Source organism: Ambystoma mexicanum, chromosome 5p (genome assembly GCF_040938575.1).
Source record: "Ambystoma mexicanum isolate Mex_15411 chromosome 5p, UKY_AmexF1_1, whole genome shotgun sequence".
Taxonomy (NCBI): domain Eukaryota; kingdom Metazoa; phylum Chordata; class Amphibia; order Caudata; family Ambystomatidae; genus Ambystoma; species Ambystoma mexicanum.
In genome coordinates this window covers 956,416,306-956,437,334 of record NC_090930.1, presented here as the reverse complement: position 1 = coordinate 956,437,334, position 21,029 = coordinate 956,416,306, and the positions used below count along the sequence as shown (strand labels likewise).

Below are 21,029 nucleotides of genomic sequence, written 5' to 3'. Positions count from 1 at the left end.
GTCACCGCTGAGCAGCTCCAGCGGGAGCAGTGAAGACATGGACATACGTGTGTTGCTGTCCTGCCCCGGAACGGCCCTCGCGCAGCAGGGCCGGGGCTTTTATTATAGAGGCCTTACGTCACCGCGTAGCGGGATGTAAGGCGGATGTAACAGTGATTTCCATACATATCATAGTCCATGCTCTCCCGTCTACACAGCACCCGCCTAGCCCTCTCTTGGGACAGTATGCTGTCTTTCCAGGTTACATGTTGAAAAGCAAAACCAGAAAGAACGGGTTGAAGTGACTGGCAAAGCATATGTGATTGTGTGGCAGGGCGGTTGGGGGCGGAGCGGGTCAGTCACTCGCACAGGGGTAGCTTTCAGTGATTTAAAAAGTGACAAATCATTTTTTCGAAGCTTTTCCGGGTGCTGCTTGCGTTTCATGCATTCATATTTGCCAACATTCTGTGACCAAAAAAATGTCGGATTTTTCAAGTTTCAAAAATAATACGTAGCATAACAATGACATCACAGGGAAATACAACACATACATTGTTGGCACCACTGGACCATTCTCAAAGGCACAACCCATCAACAGCACAACATGGAAAGATGCTCAAATGTTTAAAATGTATAATTGTGAATGGTAAGTTAACACCAAATTCAATTAGCTAACTTCACAGAAGATAATCACACAGAGTTGGCAGGCAACATTTGCCACAGCTCTGCAGCAGCAGCCCGGGCAGTACATATGTTTTCCTGCAGTGCAGGTCGAACACTGAGACAACATGGAGATTGATACATACCCTCCTCAGTCTGATAGGCAGATGCTATGTGATGGTGGTACGCTCTGCCACTTGCCTTCACTCATTGGTGGTTCACCTAAGGTCTGCCCCAGCAAGGTCAATGGATTGATCTGAGCCCATCACTCAAAGTAATCACTTACCTGCCCACCATACAGACTAATTAATGTGTTGGATGCTTTGTCCTGGGTCCGTTCTCAAGTAGCCTGCCTTAGAGTCACATACATTACCTGCCATTGTAAAAAGCAGTAGGATCTGTCACCCAAATCTGTTAACAGTAGGACTGCTTACAAAGCAGTAGCCTACTGCCTAAATCTGTAGGGTTGGCAAGTATGGGCATTCCCCTATCAGTTGCGATGGAACTAGAGTGAAGACTTAAAGCAGTGAAATAAGAGCACAGACTTAAAGCAGTGCAATTACACCAAGATGGTCGATTTTAGAAGAAATTAGGCTTAAATAAATAGTAAGCCAGAGATACTAGTGATAACGTTCCTTTTTCGGGCCATGTTTTTCTCTCCCTCCAAACTCCAGTTTGTTAACTTTTTTTTCGTCTTCACCTTACCAGCTGAGTTTTAAGATGATCTAGCTATGAGTAACAAAGTAAAAATGCTTAAACCCGAGTTATCGTTGTATGCTGAATCATAGTAATTCATGTTCTGTCTGTGTTTTGATATTGGCTCATCCTTAACATGTTTTCATCTCTTTTTTCATCCTGTACAGTGTAAGTCCCTTCCCACGAATTCATCAAATACCACTCTATGCGTACGTATACTTCTTAAAATCTTTAAAACTACACAACCTATAGACTGTATTTTTGTTCACGAAATTGGAAAAAAACAAAAAACAAAGAGAATGTACGAACTTTGAAGCATTTCATAAAAAATTCACTTGTTAGGATGTTCTCTTATTGGCAATGCATTTTGCAACACGATTAATAAAACACACATTTGCGGAAGAACACAAGTTATTTTCTGGTGATTTAGAAACAACCCGGTTACCCAGAGGCATCAAACTCTTCCTGCATTTGCTACTTGGAAATGTGGTATATTTGTTACTTTAGAAGGGTGACCATGGGTTGCTGTGATCAGTACACTTTTTAATGATAAGAAGAGAATGGACTGGTGGAGCAAAAATGCAGTATTACAGTTGTATTTTTAATAACCACATTTATTTTATATGTGTCTTTAGATCAGTGAGCTCATAAGGAAAGTTTATTGCAACAAGTAGAATCGTCACCACTCAGTAGCCAAACACATAATCTTTGTAGCCTAATCATCTGCTGTGATATCCCTGGGAAAGAAGAGTGCTGTTGACGTAGATTATGCAGGGTTGATGTCGAAAAACCCCAGCTCCAGTAATTATCTCTCCTTGTGCCTCTGGACAGGACCAGTGTGTGGATGACCCACTACCAGTCTTGTTCCTTTTGGTGTTTCCACCTGTCACCCTCATACCACCTAAGAGCAGCTGTCATACACTGGAGGGCGTGATCCACACACCAGCTGTGGACCGATTAGTATCTTAATGATCATATCATTTTCTAAATTGATTATTTTATAGGTCATTTCCTGTACTAGAGATGGTTATGAAGGGCTCTCAGGTATTTGCGAAGGTTATTCCACTGGGAAGCTCCTGCAGAATTTCGCTGGCTGCCACCCAACTTCATTTTTATAGAACGGACCAGTGAAATGGAGGAGTAAGCCGACGTTAAGGCTCTGGGCGGCTAGTGCCTGATGATTTTCTGGTGCATGTGCCTTTGTGTGGGTATGATGGAGAGCTCACAGTCTTCTATAGGCAATGCACCATTGAAACACTTGTGTATAGCTGCGTTATAAATGCCATATCATATATCATATCATATCACCGCTCCATAGGAAGCCAGTGCAAAGATGGACGGGATGATGGGATATGGCTTTTAGGTTTAAGGCCCAGGATCAGCCCTGAGGTCTTATTTTGGATTACTTGTAACTGATGCACCAGGCCTTTATTGAGACTCAAGTTAAAGATACTACCATAGTCGATATGGCAGAGGAGAACGGCCCTCATAACCTCTACTTTCGGAGACATATGTAACAAAGGCAAGATACATTTCTGCATGTGTGTTCAATTTCCTTGTAATGCCCCTATATTTATGGGGGAAGGAAAGCAAGACATCAAAGATAAAACAAAGTTATTACAGTTGTCAAAAGGGAGGGGCAGCACCCATGGTGGTAGGCCAAGCAAATGGTAGAACACAAGGAATGAAAGAGCCAAAGTAATGAATGCATGGTTTTCCGGGGTTGACACACTAACACTTTCAATCATCCAATAATTAATAATAAATGACAGCCAAGCAGGCAGATGATAGAAGGCAATCTGGGAATTTTCAGCATGTGTCTGGAAAGAAGCAGAGAAGGGACATGTCTGTGAGTGGCTTAAGATCTGAATTAACAAGCCATGGTGAGAGGGCAGAGACTTGGGTTGAACCACAAGTCGGGGAAGATGGTCTGGAGAAGAAGGGGCCTGACATAACTTGCAACTCCCTATCCTGCTGCAAGGAGGCAATCCACTTAATAGCCCAAACATTGATGCCAAAGGAGTCATGGAGGCTACTAAATAAGGTGTTGTGGTTGGCAGTATCAAACGCTGCTGACACATCAATGAGGATGGGGGTCACGCAAGCACCCTTGTTCAGTGACTGCAGAAGCTCACCCCTCAGGAATAGTAAGGTGGATTCAGTTTCCCTGGCTGGACGGAAGCCACATGAATGGTCATGCAGTAATGTATTAGTTTTACTATGAATTAATGAATTGATCTTCATTTGAAAGCATGTGGCCTCATAAAAGCCAAGATAAAATAAAACTAACTGCATACATTTGAATACATCATATTAAAAAGTGTAAAAAGTAAATAGTATTATGATAAAAACCAATAGAGTTAAAATCGGAAAAAATCACAATAATTCAAGCAATTTATCCGCAATCAATTGTAATGTAGCTTCCAGAAACATATAAACAGCCGCTGCAATCTTTCTTGAGAGCAAAAAGAGTAAATTACTAATTGCTTCTTTGTATTCATTATATGTATGTGCAAACATTAGACATTAACAATTGTTGGGTAGCTATTTTCTCTACAATTTTCCCAAGAAAGGGGATGATGTTCAGATGAGTCCCTCTTGCTCCTCACAGTTTGGATGATCTCTGTAGTCAAAGGAGGTAAAGGAAGAAACATGGGTACACAAAAAGGACTTGGGGGCAGCATCCCTTTCTCCTGAAACAAGGAAGACTTTTAATTATCCAAATTGTGGGAGGTCAGAGGGAGCTTGAGAGGAATGAACATTTTTTTGCCGATGCCTTTGAAGTCATATGGTGTTTTGGTGCTCCAACATTTCATCAGGTACAATTCTGGCATATTTATGTTCAAAGGTCTGGTTTTTGAATCCTTGGACTAAAATATTTTTGCAGTTTTATCAACTGTGAGTTCCTATTAAGCATGGACAAATACATTTGGGTGAACCCTGAATCACCTGAATCTACACTGTATTCACTTTCACCAAAATAAGGGATTTGGGGGACAGATTCAGGTTAAGATTTTGTCAATTCATGCTGATGAAATGTTGCTGTAAAGATTGGGTTGGAGAGGTCAGATCTTTCCCTGCCATTCACATATGCAAAGCCAAGCATACAATTAATGAACTATGTCAGAAGCTTAGAACCTTTCCTGCCAGGAATGCTCAAAGAAAGCAAAGTGTCTAAATGGCAAATGGCTTGCACTGTGAGAAACCAGAAGGTGCCTCACTACACTACTCCTCTGGGATCTGTCATCCAGGTGTCCAGGACACAGCCATCACTTTTGGATCCAGTTCCTGGGGGTGGACCAATGAGGGAGGATCACCTGGGTGAGGGGTCTTTGGGGAGTGCAAGTGGGACACCAGATGGTGAGATGCGGTATTCCCTTCCCTGTAACACCTTTTCCCCATCCTACCCGGTAGGATATTTAAGAACTCTACACCCCCCTTTTACAACACAAACACTTTCTGACTAACAGCCCGCTCTAAGGGAAAACAGACAAACACCCGATCCGTGTACCTGACATGTCCCAATACTATGGTCAGGTGAGGTCAGGCAATTATCGACAATCACTCACACCTGACTTCCATTACACTTCCCCACACTGATAAAAGGCGTATCATGAGAGCACACTCTGAGCAAGGCAAAGGACACGAGGAAACAGCAGTTCCAAGATGCCAGTTTACCGAGAGGAGAAAGACGGTGAAACAGAAGGGAGTCGCAAGGAGGGAAGTTCCTTGACATTTTCGACAAGGAACCATTACTTCCACGAAACCTCGAGAGAAAACGTAAGACCAGGAAACCAGGCTAAAGAATCCTGCATTGTGTGTCAGACGTACACGTGGCCCTTCCGCATCAGTAATCAAGGTGGGGAGAATCTCCAGCCACTGTGGTACAGTCCTTGCCTCCAAGAACAAAGCCACTTCAGTGAAAGCAACACAGCCAGTGAGTTGGGGAGACCGATACAAGACCAGTCTGTTGAAGCCAAGGTTGCAAACAGCATCATTGTATGGCGAGCGCTGGAACGAACATAGTTAAAATGCATGTGATAAGAGCCGTGAATTAAATTAAACGGCCGATGAGTAATTGAACTATAAAACTAGCTATGATAACTTTAACAGAGTGGTCCGGCAGTGCATGGACGCTCAATCGAAGGTCTCTGTAAGGGACCCAGCTGAGAAGTGATACAAGTAGATAAAGTTGGTATGAGCCCGGTGGAGGGAGATCAATTGAAAAAGAATGAAAAAATGTGACTCAAAGTGGTCCTGAGACGGGTCAAGTCAAATCCTGCGCACAGTCAAAAGTCTTCGATTTTGATAAATTAAAGAAAGTTTGGAAAAGTATATGGATTTGGTCCGAGCCCAACAGAGGAAGATCAATTGAAAGCTTTGTGTTGAAGTCGGTCTGAGTGCGGCAGAGGGGGGTCCTGGGGTGAATCGAAAATCACCCAAGAAGTTGTACATGAGAATCCTGAGGATAAAGGAACCTTTAAATATTTGTTTGTTACATCAGGCCTTCTGAAGTAAGAGACTTTGAATGGCAGAGAGACTTTGACATAGAAGGCCCTGATACTGAGATTTGAACTGCATCCTCATGCTAGAGAAACACTTTTCTTTTGCATAACATTGTTTCCCACACTATTTGTATTTAGAATAAAGATTGGCAATAGGTTTATTAGTATAAGCCCCTTTTATTTTGACAGGACGCCACTAGGCGTGTTGGGCTAGTAGTTTCGAGGACAACCAGACTTGATCACCAAATGCATAAGAAGGCCCTGGTCTTCTTTTGGAATCCGCATATCGCTTAGTATGTATTCTGGTCTTCTCTAAGTGTTCTTTGGCTTCCTTGTGTATGTTGATGAGAGTTTCAAACCAGCAGTTGAGGGTAGGTACTGGTGTGGGATGTGGAAGAACAGAGGGTAAAACTGTTGGATGGAATCCTTGACTGCAATAAAAGGGGCTGGTCTTAACTGCTGAGTGATCGGAATTGTTGTAGGCGAATTCAGCCACGGGTATTAGGAGCGACCAGTCATCCTGCACCCTGGTGGTGAAACAACAAAGGTATTGTTCCAGGGTCTGGCTTACACGTTCCGTAGCTCCGTTGGTTTGTGGATGATAACCTGATGAGAGAGTGCGTTGAATTCCTAGAATGCGACAGAGATGTTTCCAGAATTGTGAGACGTATTGGGGTCCTCGGTCTGATATGATCTTGGAAGGAAGTCCATGAAGGCGGAAAATGTGTTCTAGGAAGATTCTGATGAGGATGGTAGTTTATACAGGGGTGTAAAATGAGCCATATGAGTGAACAAGTCAATGGTGACCATGATAGTCGTGTATCCCCTGGAAGGTGGCAATTCCATAACGAAGTCTGATCGATGAATTCCCATGGCCTTTTGGCTCCTATGCCCAAGCTCTGAACATGATCTTCACTTTCGTTCTGACACCCGTCTAGAACATCTGCCTTTATGGACATGGAGGAACTGTGGAAACATCTGCCAGTGGTCCATGGGTGAATAGACCCTTATTTACCAGGGACGGCTCTGCAGACATAGATCCATCAGGATCGTGGTGTGCACATAAGACACAGAAACACTAGGTAGAGCCTTCTTTATTGGGTTTTATTGGAGTCCCGTCACATGCTACATTGGAATATACAATTCCTTAAAGGTCTGGGACATTCTCAGCTAAGTCTAAACGGGTTGAATTCTGAAGCATGACTGAGGGAGAAGAGAGTGGAGAGGAGAAAGGGAGGACAGAGAAGGGAATGATGTCAGGGGATGTTCACAGCTGAGCAAAGGTACATTCTTGATTGTGATTGAGAAAGACGAGACCAGGGAGGAGATAAAGGGACAGAGAGGGGAGGTTCATGGCACATTCACAGCTTTGCCTAAAGGCAGTTTCCAGATCCTGACCTAGGAAGGCATTAGGGATGAGAAAGAGAGGGTAGAGAGGGGAATAGGCCAGGGAACATTCACAGCAATGCCTACATGGTACATTACAGATTCTGTCAAAGGAGCAAAGAAACAGATCAGAGCAAGGTCATAATTAGTGCAGAAATGTCTGGCCCTGAGACTACTATCAAAGAGTGAGTTTGCAGGGAAGAAAAAAGCAGGACTTTTAAACAAAGAGGAGAATTACCATTTAGAATTACCATGCAGAATCATACACATAAATGGCACATCAGCATACTGTGTAGAAAATGCAGCAGCATGTGTGTGCATGCCTTCAATTAGCTGGTGGAGTAGTATGATTCAAAGCTGCCAGTCAATGGATTACTAGTCCAGAGTTAAGGGTGTTACAGGCCAGGGAATTAATATGTGCCCCTGTGACATGTTTAGGGTGGGTGTGTTCAGGCCAGAGTCTTTGCTGCTTGTGGTTCAGGTGCGTCTTGATGGTGGGAATTTGGTTGTGAGCAGAAGTATTGTGGTGGGTGAGTGCTGACAGAGGGTCTTCACTATGTCGGCTATTGCCACCATGATGAGCTTCTGGGATCTGGCTATCAGCGGAAAGGAGTTTGAGCTAAGAATCAGGTTACTGGTTGTACTCTTAGCCAACTGTACTTTACTGCTGGCCCACATTGGCTGTTTACTCTACAGGTATGCTAATTGTTTTATCAAGGGCCAGTTCATTGTTTTGTACTATGCTCAGTCGGGGAAATTGTAACTATGAGTTTCCGGTTCCTTGCTGCCAGAGCATGTGGCTGCCCTCCGAAAACCCAGTTGGTGGTGTTGACCTAAGTGCTCAAACCTTGTGGAACTTGTGTGCCAAATGCAGTAACTGGTTGCTGGAGGCCAGGCATACATGGCATGGGGTGGGCCTGTGAGGAAGGAACTGATGTACACAGTTGTGGGCTTTCTTCTGTTAAAGGGCTCTTTATGTACTGAAGATACAAGCAACCAAAAAACTAAAGAAGTCCTGCTCATGCCCTTCATCTTACTTGACATTTAACAACTTGTTGTCAAAACAACACGTAACAGAGGCAACATCGTCAACATTGTATTCATGGATGTTTTTATCATCAAATGCCTCTGTTCCCTCCCTACGAATTGGACAGACCACTCTGTTATTTCCATAATGCTTCACCACTCATCACCCAACTGCATCGTCCAACTGAATCCTAGTCAGACAGACTATGACTTCTTCAAGATTCTACCCTTTAATGTACTAGAAAAAGACCTCTATACCCTAGCATGAACCCTGACCCCACTACACACAGTAAATACCTAGGCAGCAACCTCAACAACAGCCTAACTCTGCCAATTAACATCCACTACTAAAGCTGTGAGTCAAGATGCCTGTCAGGAACCTTGCCTTCACACCAGCAGGGTTCGGGCTCACAGGAGCATCTCACCATTCACATTATTCAAAACGTGCCTACTGCAAAGTGCCTATTCATTCTTGACCCTACTGCCAAAATTAAATGTTACCCTTTTTACTCTTTTGTGCCACTGTGGCTCCTGGTGAATTCATGAACACATCTGGTTGTTTCCCATCAATCCCCTCTGCAGGATCTGCTTTAGCAACTATAGCAATCCAATTTTAATGTCCTTCAAGAAAAGGGTTTGCCCACTTCATGAGGTTTCCTGTTTTAGATGTGTTTTCAAGTAGTGTACAGCTTGTATAGCTCCTAAGGCCCAGGAGTCAGGAAGGACCTTTGTCCTGCTCTGGTGGCTGGAGTAGACCTCTAGGTCTATACCCCTCATGAGCCTTAAAGAAGCCCTCAGGTACTGCTTAGAACTAGCCTTGGTGCCAGCCCGGTTAGCCTGTGTATGCGGGCATGTCTGTAAGTATGTGATTTATATAACACATGCCTTACTCGATATCAATGGAGTGCTGTACAAAACAAAGGAGAACAATATCCATGAAGAAGGAACAAACAGAGCTGCAATTGGGAAGGTGGGCCAGTCCACGATTCCACAAGTGAAGGGTCCAACAAGGCATTCTTTCAAGAGCTGTGTCTTCAGTTTCCATCTGAAGTGCTGGAAAGAGGGGTCATTCGAACGGATGCCTATAATGCATTGAACAGACCTGCTGCGTATGAGGAGAAAGCCTTTTTGTTTTTTCTTTCTTATGTTTCTTGGTCTGTAGCTTGGCAATGCCATCGTTTCTGTTGGTGTGCTTGCTTCCTGAGATGGTGAGTTCCTTGGCCATGTATGAGTGTGCTTTGGTTGTCATGGTCTTGTAGTAGGTGATATAGGCTGATTTGAAAATTATATCAGCCTAAAGTGGTTGCCAGTGCACTTCGTTGGACTTTGAAGATGAGGGTTTGTGGTTGTATTTTTTTGGCCTTTGATGAGTCGGGCTACGTCATGTTGTACTGACTTCAGCGGCCAGAGAGGAGGGCCTTGCCAGCATCTAAGGGGATAATGCCAATGTATGGCCAATGCTTATGAAGATGAGGGGGGATCCTTTCTTGATTCTGCTGAGGTGTGAGAGCTGGTACCAGGCTATTTGCATTTCATTGGCAATGTGAGATTTGAAGAAGAGGTTGCATTTGATGGTGAACTACAGAGGCTTTTCTTAGGTAGTTACTTTTCTGAGGTGAGTATCGATCAAGTTCTAACTCCATCTGCCATTGCTGCACTTGAGTTTGGTGGCTGGCATTTTCAGTAAGATGATCTAAGTTGTTGGCAGAGGAGACACATGTTGCAGAGGCGGCCCACACCTCGTGTTCGTCCATTCCTATGAGCACTGACTAATGTGATGAATCCTATGAATCTGTCACTAAAACTCTGCCCAAAGTCTCCTCCCAGGTGGCCAAGGAAGGGTGGACACTTCCTGATCCTAACCTTGGAGGTGATGTTCTGCGGGAGGATCACCTGGGAGGAGGCAAGGCCCAGGGTGGTGAGGAGGTCCCATGGGATGAGACACAGTATTTGTCCTTTGACAAGGAAAACCTTTCCAGGTTACCAAAACAGGTAATGGCATATTGTCATTGTAATGTCCCTAACCTACACATGAAATCTGTGGTTCTGGGCACAAGTATCATCAAATCTGAGCAAGCCTTACCAATGGAAAGATTCTTCAAGGTATTTTAGAATAAACATCCTCCTTACCCCCAAAGGTATAATGTAAAGGAATCTAGAAATGTTGCCTTAAATAAAGAGTCTTCCCCTGTAACAACGAATTCTAAAGGTTCAATTTTAAAAGACCTTAAGGGAAGTAAATGTCCCCTTAAAGTTAAAAAAATACTTAAAAGAACTGACTTTGTTGTTGAAGACATAATAATCAAAGATAATCAGGATGTGAGACCCTACAAATCAGCAGGCTATGGTTCTGAACAGAAGAGTTTATTTCAGAAAAACACAAGTGTTATTGTTCAATTAGTTTACATAGCTTTCGATAAGCACAAAAGGCTCAAAAAGAACGGACAAGAGTGATTGAGTTTGGTGGAAATACAGATTGAGTATTAACCTCTTTTGTGTTTAGGTACAGAGTTCCACCTAAAGGCACAGTGGTATACAACAGTTAGAAGAACATGTACTTATACAGTAGTGCACCCGGGACATAGGGTGGTCCAGGGTATCGTAAACACGGGGTATACACAACATAATCTACTAGACATACACGAAAAAGGGTATTTGCAGTTGTGTCACTGGGGATCGACACAGGTGTGTTTCGGCCAGGAAGGCAGAATTGTTGCCTGGATGGTATTGGCCTTCTTCAGGATGAGCACCAAATGTGGTGTAGTCCGTTTTGTCTGCTGCTGTGGTAGCAGTGGTGATGCTGTACAGAACCATCCAAGGATTAGTGCTGGATGGTAGGTGCGAGAATGCACTAGGGGGAGCCGTGGGTTCCTGAGCTACCATTACAGCAACAGATCCCCCGACGATGCATGTTGCTCTCACGGCTCGCGGCGAGGGACCTTTTTAGGCCCTCCTCTAGCCGACAGGATCCTGACCAAATCGATACCTCAGGAACCCATGGCTCCCCCTAGTGCATTCTCGCACATACCATCCAGCACTAATCCTTGGATGGTTCTGTATAGCATCACCACTGCTACCACAGCAGCAGACAAAACGGACTACACCACATTTGGTGCTCATCCTGAAGAAGGCCAATACCATCCAGGCAACAATTCTGCCTTCCTGGCCGAAACACACCTGTGTCGATCCCCAGTGACACAACTGCAAATACCCTTTTTCGTGTATGTCTTGTAGATTATGTTGTGTACACCCCATGTTTACGATACCCTGGACCACCCTATGTCCCGGGTGCACTACTGTATAAGTACATGTTCTTCTAACTGTTGTATACCACTGTGCCTTTAGGTGGAACTCTGTACCTCAACACAAAAGAGGTTAATACTCAATCTGTATTTTCACCAAACTCAATCACTCTTGTCCGTTCTTTTTGAGCCTTTCATGCTTATCGAAAGCTATGTAAACTAATTGAACAATAACACTTGTGTTTTTCTGAAATAAACTCTTCTGTTCAGAACAATAGCCTGCCGATTTGTAGGATCTCACATCCTGATTATTTTTGATTATTAGATATGTACCCCACTGGGTAGATCAGGACTCCGCCATGCGCCCTTATTTTTATTTGTTGTTGAAGACTACATGTCCCATAATCCTATGAGTAAGGGGACGAGGAAGGGGGCTGAAGCAGTAGTCAGGCAATTAAGCCTAACAGACCACACTTGAAGGAACCTGGGAGGCACAAAAGGCCCTCTCAGGAGCTGACAATTAGAAGGAGCTGGAGCTGTGACCGGAGTGTGTGTAGTAGTAGCAGAAGTAGAAAGAAGAAGGCATGGAGCTGGCAAACCAAGGAGAAGTGGGAGAACCAGAGGAACACTGGAACATGGATGCAGCATGTTCTGAGAGGGTTCTGTCGCCCCAAATTCTGAAGTCCAGAGGCTGTGCAGCAGAAGACATGCCGATATGCTGTCTTTCCCCATGTGAGCCTGATTGCTGTGGTTGCTGTGCAGAAAACGTGTTGGAGACCGAAGCGGGAGCTGTGGGCAAGTCGCAGGTCTCAGGAGTGAGAGGGGCTCCTTGAATGAGTGGCCGGACTAGATACACCTGAACAGCGGATGGGTGTGGGTCCTTATGAAGCCAGAAGCACTAGAAGCTGTGCCGAAGTCATGGCAGTCAAGCAACCTGGAGAACAAGGATTGCAGAAGCCAGTGACTCAAACCTGGTGTTCAGATTCCTTTCTCGAGCACTGCCAGCAATAGTATCCAGTCAAATCTTCACTTGCATATAAGCTGGAGCGAGCTGAAGTTGTTTGTTGCATTCGTTAACAAGGGAACAATGGAAAGTAGCACTTGCGTGTGAATGAAAATGTAATTCTTACTGGGGTGAAAGCAAATGCTACTGAAAGACATTGTTAAGTCCTTAAACTCATGAAGAAGTGGTCCACATATTGTGGAAGACCATTGTTAAACCTTAAATCTTGTTAAACACTATGAAGAAGCAGCCGCATGTCTCTTACCAACAGAACAAACGTTGGGGAACACCATTGTTAAACACTTAAAGCCTTTAAACTTCATGAAGTGGTCGCGTGTGCCTAATTTTGTTTCTCAAGTAAAGAGTGAACTTTATATCTCTACTCAAACAAACAAGCATTTGTCCTAAAAGAAGTCAAGTGTTTGAAACTGTATTTGCAGTTGGAGAGAGCACACGCATTGCTTAAGCCAAGAGTATTCCCTTATGAAGAGCGACAGCAGCCTTTCTCAAAGCCAGAAATGGGTCTAACAATTGCTGTGAGACCAATAGAAGTTCAACCTTGCCCTAGATACATGTGTACAAACATTACCTAAAGCCAGGAGAGTGGCACCAAGGCTTCTGGGTAATTAAGTGGCTGACAGTGGCGAAGAGGTGAAGGCAAAGTTGGGGAAGGGAAACATTTCTTCTTATATAAATTCATGAAGTTGTCGTAGTTGTAGATAGACAATAGAGGCAAAGAGGCTTCCCCTTTTGAAGGGATATTCAGAGGAAGAGTGCCTTGCCTATTTGAATGTGTTGCTGTGCCTTAGAGTGAATCTTGTCTAAGCCTGTCTTCCAAATGCAAAATACTGAAGCTGTGGTGGTATATTTTGGTTGTCATCGGATGCAATAATTCAGTTGTCTCACTGAAGTAGATGCTACGGGACCAAGGTGAATGACCTAATGGTGAACTGTGGTTGAAGTAAAGTTGTTGAAGTAGAAGCAACAGAATTGAGAAGTAATCCTGACAAATATCCCTATTGTGAATTCTAACCTGAACAGATGACTCATTACTGTTTAGCAATACTTTTGTTCCATTAACATCCTGTAAATTGTATTGTTTTTTTAAATGTTTCAAGTCTTTTTGAAAAACTGGAAGTGGTAAAAGTGCATTGTGGCTGAGAAAAACATTGATGTTATTCTGAGGAAGTGGAAAGTCTTCATTTAATCAGAAGAAGAACTTGTATTGTTGTTGGAACTGTGTGTCATGACCCACCAGGCGCGTCCCTTCTGGGCTTCATGGTCTCTGACCTGTAGGGGACTGAACTCAGCAGTACTCCCAACATGGCCGCTGAACACGGAACGCTGTTTGCCAGTCTCTACATTGTACGCCTTGCGTTCTACAAAGCAGACACGCCCCCACGGCCCTGCGCGTCTCAACGATACCGATTGAAGTAGTCGTATGCGTGCTGCTGTAGTTCGTACAGCGGCTTCCACTGATTCCTGGTTCCCGGTCCCTTAATATTCCTTCTCCTTCATCCTCGCCTTTATTTTGTCCTCACCTCCATTCCTGGATTTCCTTCACACTCGTTCTGAGTGCACTCTTCGCCTTTCCCTGGACTTCTTCCCGGACATCTGAACGCTCCTGGAGACGTGTTCCGGACCGCACGCTAGAACCCGAGGACTCACGCACAGGGTTATACAAAACCCGAACTGTGCGAAAGAAGACTCCTTCGAAGAACTCGAACAAACAACACAGACAGGTGAGAAGGGGGGAAACCTGTGACACTGTGGTTGACAGAGCTCTACCTTAACATTGACTTTTCAAGAACGGAGCTAAGACTTTATTACCTATGTGGATTTCCTTATATTATTTTGTTGAACATTGAAGATGAATACTCCTTGAATCCTGGGGAAGGGAGTTCACCCATGTTGCTAAAAGGTTATCAAGATACTGTGAATTGCATTGTTTAATTGCCATATATTTTCTTTTGTATTTGATGTTGAGTGTGAGGGCCAGAACTCCTGTGTTAGAGTGTTTCCTTTAGTTTGGTTAGGGAGAGAAGCCCAAATTAGAGCAGGGAAACCAAGTCATTTTGATATTATTTCTGTTATAATAAAACAGCATATTTTGAACAAATATCAAACAGTTGTGCGCCTTGCATTGATGAGCCCTCACATAGATGAACAGTTTATCACACTGTAGCACCTGAACAACCACACTATCGCAGACCTCTGGTCCTGATTGTGCAGACCTTCACCATCGGGACTGCTAGCCCACCCCTGCTGAAGCTGGTGTCTGTCTTCCACTTCTGTGCCACTGGTACATTCCAGCACACTTTTGGGATGCTGCATGGCATGTCCCAGTCAACCTTTTCCTAAGTGCTGGAGCAAGTGGTATTAGTGCCTCCACAGGCAGTGAAGCAGGTATATCAGAACTGGAAACAGTATCATTCTATGAACATTCAGATGACATGTGATGCAATCTTACCATCAGCCACTACTGTGCCCGATTTTGGCTTCCACCCATGATTCCATGGTCCTGAGGAACAGCACCCTGCCAGCTTACATGAACTCTCATGGAGGACAGCATATCTGGCTTTTGGGTAAGAAGCCAAACTGCCAATGAATTAGCACAGAGCCACACATGGAGACAGGTACGAGAACACATGTGACCAAACTACAAATCCCATAATACCTAGTCCAAGATGCATGAAACAGGCTGTGGCATATTACCTACCTTCCTACGCATACAGTGTGACCTGAGCAAACAAGATTGTATTTTATCCTGGTATACATGAACGCAGGCACACAATTCCTTGCATCAACCAAGGACGCTGTCCCATCCTGCAGGCCATTCCCAACCAATACATAGGGATAGGCCAGAAAAGGGCTAAGCCCTATGTCCGTTGCAGCACCTTCTAAGATGATGTCAAAACAGACATAACCCCATGAACGATAGGAAGGATACACTGCACTCTTCTGCATAGGCCCATTCAAAGCCAGAGGCACCCAAAGTGCAGTTAGTGGTTGCATACACAAACAGATATCAGCACACAAAGGCCACTGGGACAATAGTAATAGTAATGGTAACAAGGACTTCGACAACAAGAGTCACGTTCAACACTAACCTTTCTACCTGTTGCAGATGACTCAGACTATCTGCGATTACTGCGGTTGATGACATTTGTGAGGAACCCTGGTACACTACAGGAGGTGACCTATATTGAGGCACACCCGAGGACCAGAACTTGCATTGAGTGCTTATTTGGACTGCTGAAAGAAAAATTCAGGTACCTCCACCACACTGATATGCGCAATGCTGCACAACATGTGTATACAGAGGAATATTCCAGTGCCTCCAGATGTGGACAATGCCCTGGCTCTCATGATGAAGAAGGTGCAGGTTCAAACAATGCACTTTGGAAAGGGCACGGGGATGTGAGAGAAGGATGCATTGTTTGCCAGGACCTAATGGACTACTATTTTTGATTACACGCAGATATGCACCTGTTGCTGAACTGTTACCTTTCACTAAAACCACATATATCACTGGAAGGATATTGCCACTAGATTAATTGGCTGTAGTCTAAAGTGATTTATTTAACATGTGCACACCACTACCCTCATCCCCAGCACCCTCCGCTCCCCACACCCTCATGCCCAACACTTTATCATCCTACACCCTTCTGGTATTCATTTGGTCACATGGACGTGTCAACTTATTCTTTCTCTTGCCACCTTGTTGAGTTGTACCAGGGGAGTGCGCTTACTGGCACTGCATCCAGTAGCTTTGATGAGTGCGGTCGATGGCCATGGCGTTGGCAGTATGTTTAGTTGGCAAGACGGGGCACTCACTGGCGGCTTAGAACGCAACCGCATTTGGAAGTCTTAACATATTCCCCTTATCATGCATCTTCTGTGAAAGCCTATGTTCACAAGCAGCCCACTTTTCTCATATAAAAACGGACGTGAACGGCAGTGGCTCATGACGTTGACTATTTGTGGTACCATGTTCACTGTGTTGAGCCATTCTTTCTTGTAATTGTGCACTACAATGATCTACGGCAAATTGCAGCCTTCTATTGGGCTATCTAAACTTGGTGTTTGGTTTGAAGTTGTAAGCATAGTGAGAGCCAAGGTGACTGCCTGCTTGTGGTCCTTTTGTTGCAAGGGGCTATTGTTTCTTCTGCAGCCTGTTTCTGCTTTTGTGCATACCAAGGTGCAGAGGAAAAAAGCTACATACCTTTGTAAATTATACAGCTATGTGTTTGTTGTCTAGTTGCTGTAATCCGATTGGCTGACAGTTTATCAAGAACTACCATGGAGATTCATCAACTTTTCAGAAAACAAGGTGGCAAAGCGTCTCTACTAGCAGGAATGCTTCACTATCTAGACTGTAGATGCTTTATCAGACCTAGAACACAATGAGATCACCTAGGCATGGCAGCTCACCCTTTCTGATAAACAACATAATTTCAAGGGATTCATGGCAAAACATTATGAACAAAGAGCTCCTTGTGTTGGACGCGTATTTTCTCATATGGAGGAGAGGCGTGTGGGGGGACTTTGTAACACTGGGTTAGGTAGAAACGACAGCATATGGGTATCTCATACACAGGGCACTGCATAATATTTTCGAACACACCCTTGAAAATGGAAGAGGGTGAATCAAGCACCACCTCACATTAGAGGTGCGGGGGGCACGCGGATCACTTGATTGATCGCCAGCTGCTGGCCTCTGCCATTAAGCAGTGACCATCAGTAGGAAGCAGGCTAGAGCCATTGCTAGTAGCCTGTGCTCCCTCCACGGGATCACAACTACAAAGGCCTACCATGTTTCCACAACTGCATCATTCACATAGCTGCAGAATAAGTCCTCAATCCTAGCCTTTCACCGTAGGCCTCTCATCGCCCCACAGCTCCAGCACTTATCACCTGCTCTATGGTATCTCCCCAGTTCACACATCTCTTCAAAGATCCAGTATATGTCCACAGCCTGGCTCATTTTCGCAGACATAGCATCTCTCCACAATCCCTACCCCCACCCTTCCAGCACCTGCTTCCAGTCCAAGCATATTTCCCAAGCAACAATGTCTAGCTACTGCCCCAGCATCTTTCTACAGCTCGAGCATCTCCCCAGAGCTCCTCCTTTTCACTCTATCCTGGCATCTAACCAAAACAAGCATTGGCAATGCCAACAGTTTGGGCTTTTGTGCAGGCATGGCAAAGGCATCTGCCAGGCACACCCATAGTGGTATTAACTGGCCATTAATGGTAGCAAAGGTAAATCGGTGTGAGTATCTAGCTTTTCTGTGTAGTACTTTGTAAAATATCCCATCTCTCACACTTTTAGATGTAATTCGCTCTATTAGTGCTCCATTTTGCTGTGATGTCATTGAGAATGGGGAAGTTATGCAAAATGTAATGCAGTTTGTGATATTTGAATGCTCTCATGGCCTGTGAAACAGGACACATGGTTAAGGTGGTATCACTTCCAGCACTAGGCTAATTTTATGGGGTTGCTGCCACCTTAACATCAATTCAGCCCAGATCTTTTCACTGACTATAGAACAACATCTTCTATAATTTGTGTTATTGTCCATGAAAGTTCTCAATGTGCATACAACTGATCTTGTCAAATCCAAACACACATGCAACGTTTCATCAATGCTTTCATGCCTGAAACGACTGCTGACAAAATGTGTTTTTTGCCTTGCAATTTCCAGTCAGAAAAGTTATACTGCGGCACATATTGTCTCAGAACTGTCCACTTTGGTTCTGGGCACACAGCTCGTACTTGGACAAAAGGTATGCATGCCACAAAGATTCTGGAAATGACATCAGCTGAACCCCAAACTACACCAATATTTCCAGCCATGCACAATAGGTCGGGGCTTCAAAGGGAATTTTAGTTATACTGCCCAAAACACACAAACATAAGAAAACCAGTGCACCGAACATGAAGCTAATGCACCGCAAGGTGAGAGGGGCTAAAGGAATAAAGCGAGAACCTTTGCAACGCATGAAACATCCACATCACCTAATACTCAAACACACACCTTCCATCCTTGCCAACACTCCATATCCCATAGACCACTTGAAAGGGTTAACAGGGATGAGCAATGCCAACATGTTTTGCCTTTTTGTAGCCATGGGAAAGGCATTTGCCAGGCGCTGTCATAATGGTTCGACCTGGTCATTAATGGTAGCAGTCGCAAAATTTCGCGAGTACCTCTGCATATGATAGCAGTGCCTGGCAGAGGCTAAATACCCATAAACAATCCAAAACTGTTGGCTTTGCCAATGCTTGTTTTTAAAAAAAAAATAAATAAATAATATGAAATGCTAGCCCTGATGCTGCAATCGTTCAATTGGGGCAGCAGCATTATCAGTGCAATTCTGTTGTAATGTGTAATTCTGTTGTAATCTAAGAAATTGGCTGTGTGAAGGATTATCCTTAAGGTTCTGGGATGTTAATTTAAACAAGGCAGCATAGAGTTGTAATTTGACATTTTACAATACAGGGTGGTATATAATGGACCGTCTGTGTAGCATATGAAAATATCCAAAAATTATATATTGCCCTAATTGTATGCCATTGAACATTTTAAATTGGGGTATAAAGGATATCGCAGATGCCCAGTTTTGACAGCAGAGCCGAGAAATATGTTCAGCTAAATTACTTGTGGTTCTGTCCTCCCCTTGTCATTCATAACTTTGGAATCTTCCCGTAAGTATGGAGGGAAGGTGACGAGAATTAGGAGTACAGAACAAGTAACTCACAATAGGGACTGCTGTACTCCTATTCCATAGCTCCCTTTCCTCCATATGCCCGCCCATCTTCGCCTCTAAAACCTGGCCATCAGCCAGGTACGGCTTAGGTGGATGGAAAAGCACTTACGGGTGAAGCGGCGGGAGACACATGTGCCTGGCTTACCATAAACATGGATGAAGGGCCATTTTTTTTTATGCTACACAAAATGTTCTAGTCCTGCCCTAGTAGCACAGCATGCCCCATAAGTGTGGGGGAAAGGGCTCACTTGAGTTGGAGTACAGTAGTCAAGGTGAGTAAATTGTTCTTTATCTCACTGAAACTGCCCACATATAAATATTCTCCTTTTCTTCAATGAATCCTCCTACTTTCTGCAATCCTGAACTATGATCTACTTTGGCCGGGTCAACATCCACCTAAGCTATCACAAACACTCTCCTTCTTCGTTTAACCAGCCCCACTTCCTTTTGAAGCCTCCTGATTGTTATATGTGTACCCTACCTCTACAGCTGCCCCCCTCCTTTTCTCTTCCTCCAGAGACAACGTACCCTGAGTGGGGAAAACGATGCAAACTTGGATAGAAGCCGCTGAACTTTGAGACCACTATAGTGCTGATTTGGAGTAATGTGACATATTTCTAACATAACATAACATAACATAACATAACATAACATAACATAACATAACATAACATCTCCAAAGGGAAAGATGTGAGACATAGAAGGATTCTCTGTTGCTGTGTTACTTGCTGGGATCCTGCTTGAGATCAGTCTTACCTATTTTACCTGTAAATGTCGATGTGTTTGGGTATGGGGTGATCCTGATCTTTCTGCTTGTGTTGAACAGTGGTTCCATTGGTGCAGAGAACATGGAAGATGTGGACAATCCCCATGCAAAGTTTACTCCGTTCACCATAATGCGGACCCCGGCTCTATATTCCCAAACCTCTTTGTAAGTAATCATCATGCATGTACTGATTTTCTAAACTAATTGATTTACGCTACTGTTTGTGCGATACAAAGGAGCATGTACTGCAGAGGGTTTGGAAGGAGCCTGCCTTGCTCCACTAGATATGCAATCCACTGCACATTCACGCCAGAAGCAGCATGTAATCATAACAGATTAGGCACTGCTTTTATTCTTGGAGCTCATATATGTTTTTAGCATTGCTGAAGAGAACAGGTGGTCATTTAAATCCTGGGCCATGTAAATGAAAAAAATACATTGATACCTACCACTTATTGTTTCGTATTCCCAAACATACAAAACCAACATAGAAAATTCTCTGTTTCATAAAGTTTCTTTGGCTAAGTCAAATGACGGCCGGTCAACTTTTCAAGTGGTGATGGGGGAGAAGCAAAGGGCAGGTGGTGACGGAAGGTGCAAATTAGCCCCTCAATTTGCTGCAACTACAGCAAGCAAGGCTAAACCTGTTCAGGTTGTTCTCCCTGAAGAACATTTAAAAGAGAAACGGGTTAAAATGGTGCCTTTTATAACTCATGTTTTGGGTATAATTAGATTAAAAATAGCAATTTTCCAAGCATTTATGAAGGTGAATGTTACGTACGCCTCACGTCCCGCAGGTGCGGTGAGGTGAGGCGCACAAAAAATAAAGTGGCCGCCCTGCCAGAAGGCAGGCAGTTCCGAGCACAAGCCAAAGAGAACGTGTCATGTCCTTATTTCACTCCTCGGCCAGGTCCGATGCAGGCCCTGAGCTTCTTTCCCTCTGCTGGCTGCACCAGCATGGAGGGATCTAACACTGGCGATGAGGAACTGTT

The 21,029-nt window shown here is 44.1% G+C and overlaps 1 protein-coding gene across 1 annotated transcript in view; it reads left to right on the top strand.

Moving 5' to 3' along the window:
- Positions 1 to 21,029, top strand: part of SPMIP7 (sperm microtubule inner protein 7) — a 377,515-nt gene that overhangs the window by 220,286 nt on the left and 136,200 nt on the right. The window contains exons 7-8 of the mRNA XM_069613424.1: positions 1,503 to 1,544; positions 20,098 to 20,202. Of these exons, the coding sequence (XP_069469525.1) occupies positions 1,503 to 1,544; positions 20,098 to 20,202 (147 nt within the window). The remainder of the gene's footprint in view (positions 1 to 1,502; positions 1,545 to 20,097; positions 20,203 to 21,029) is intronic.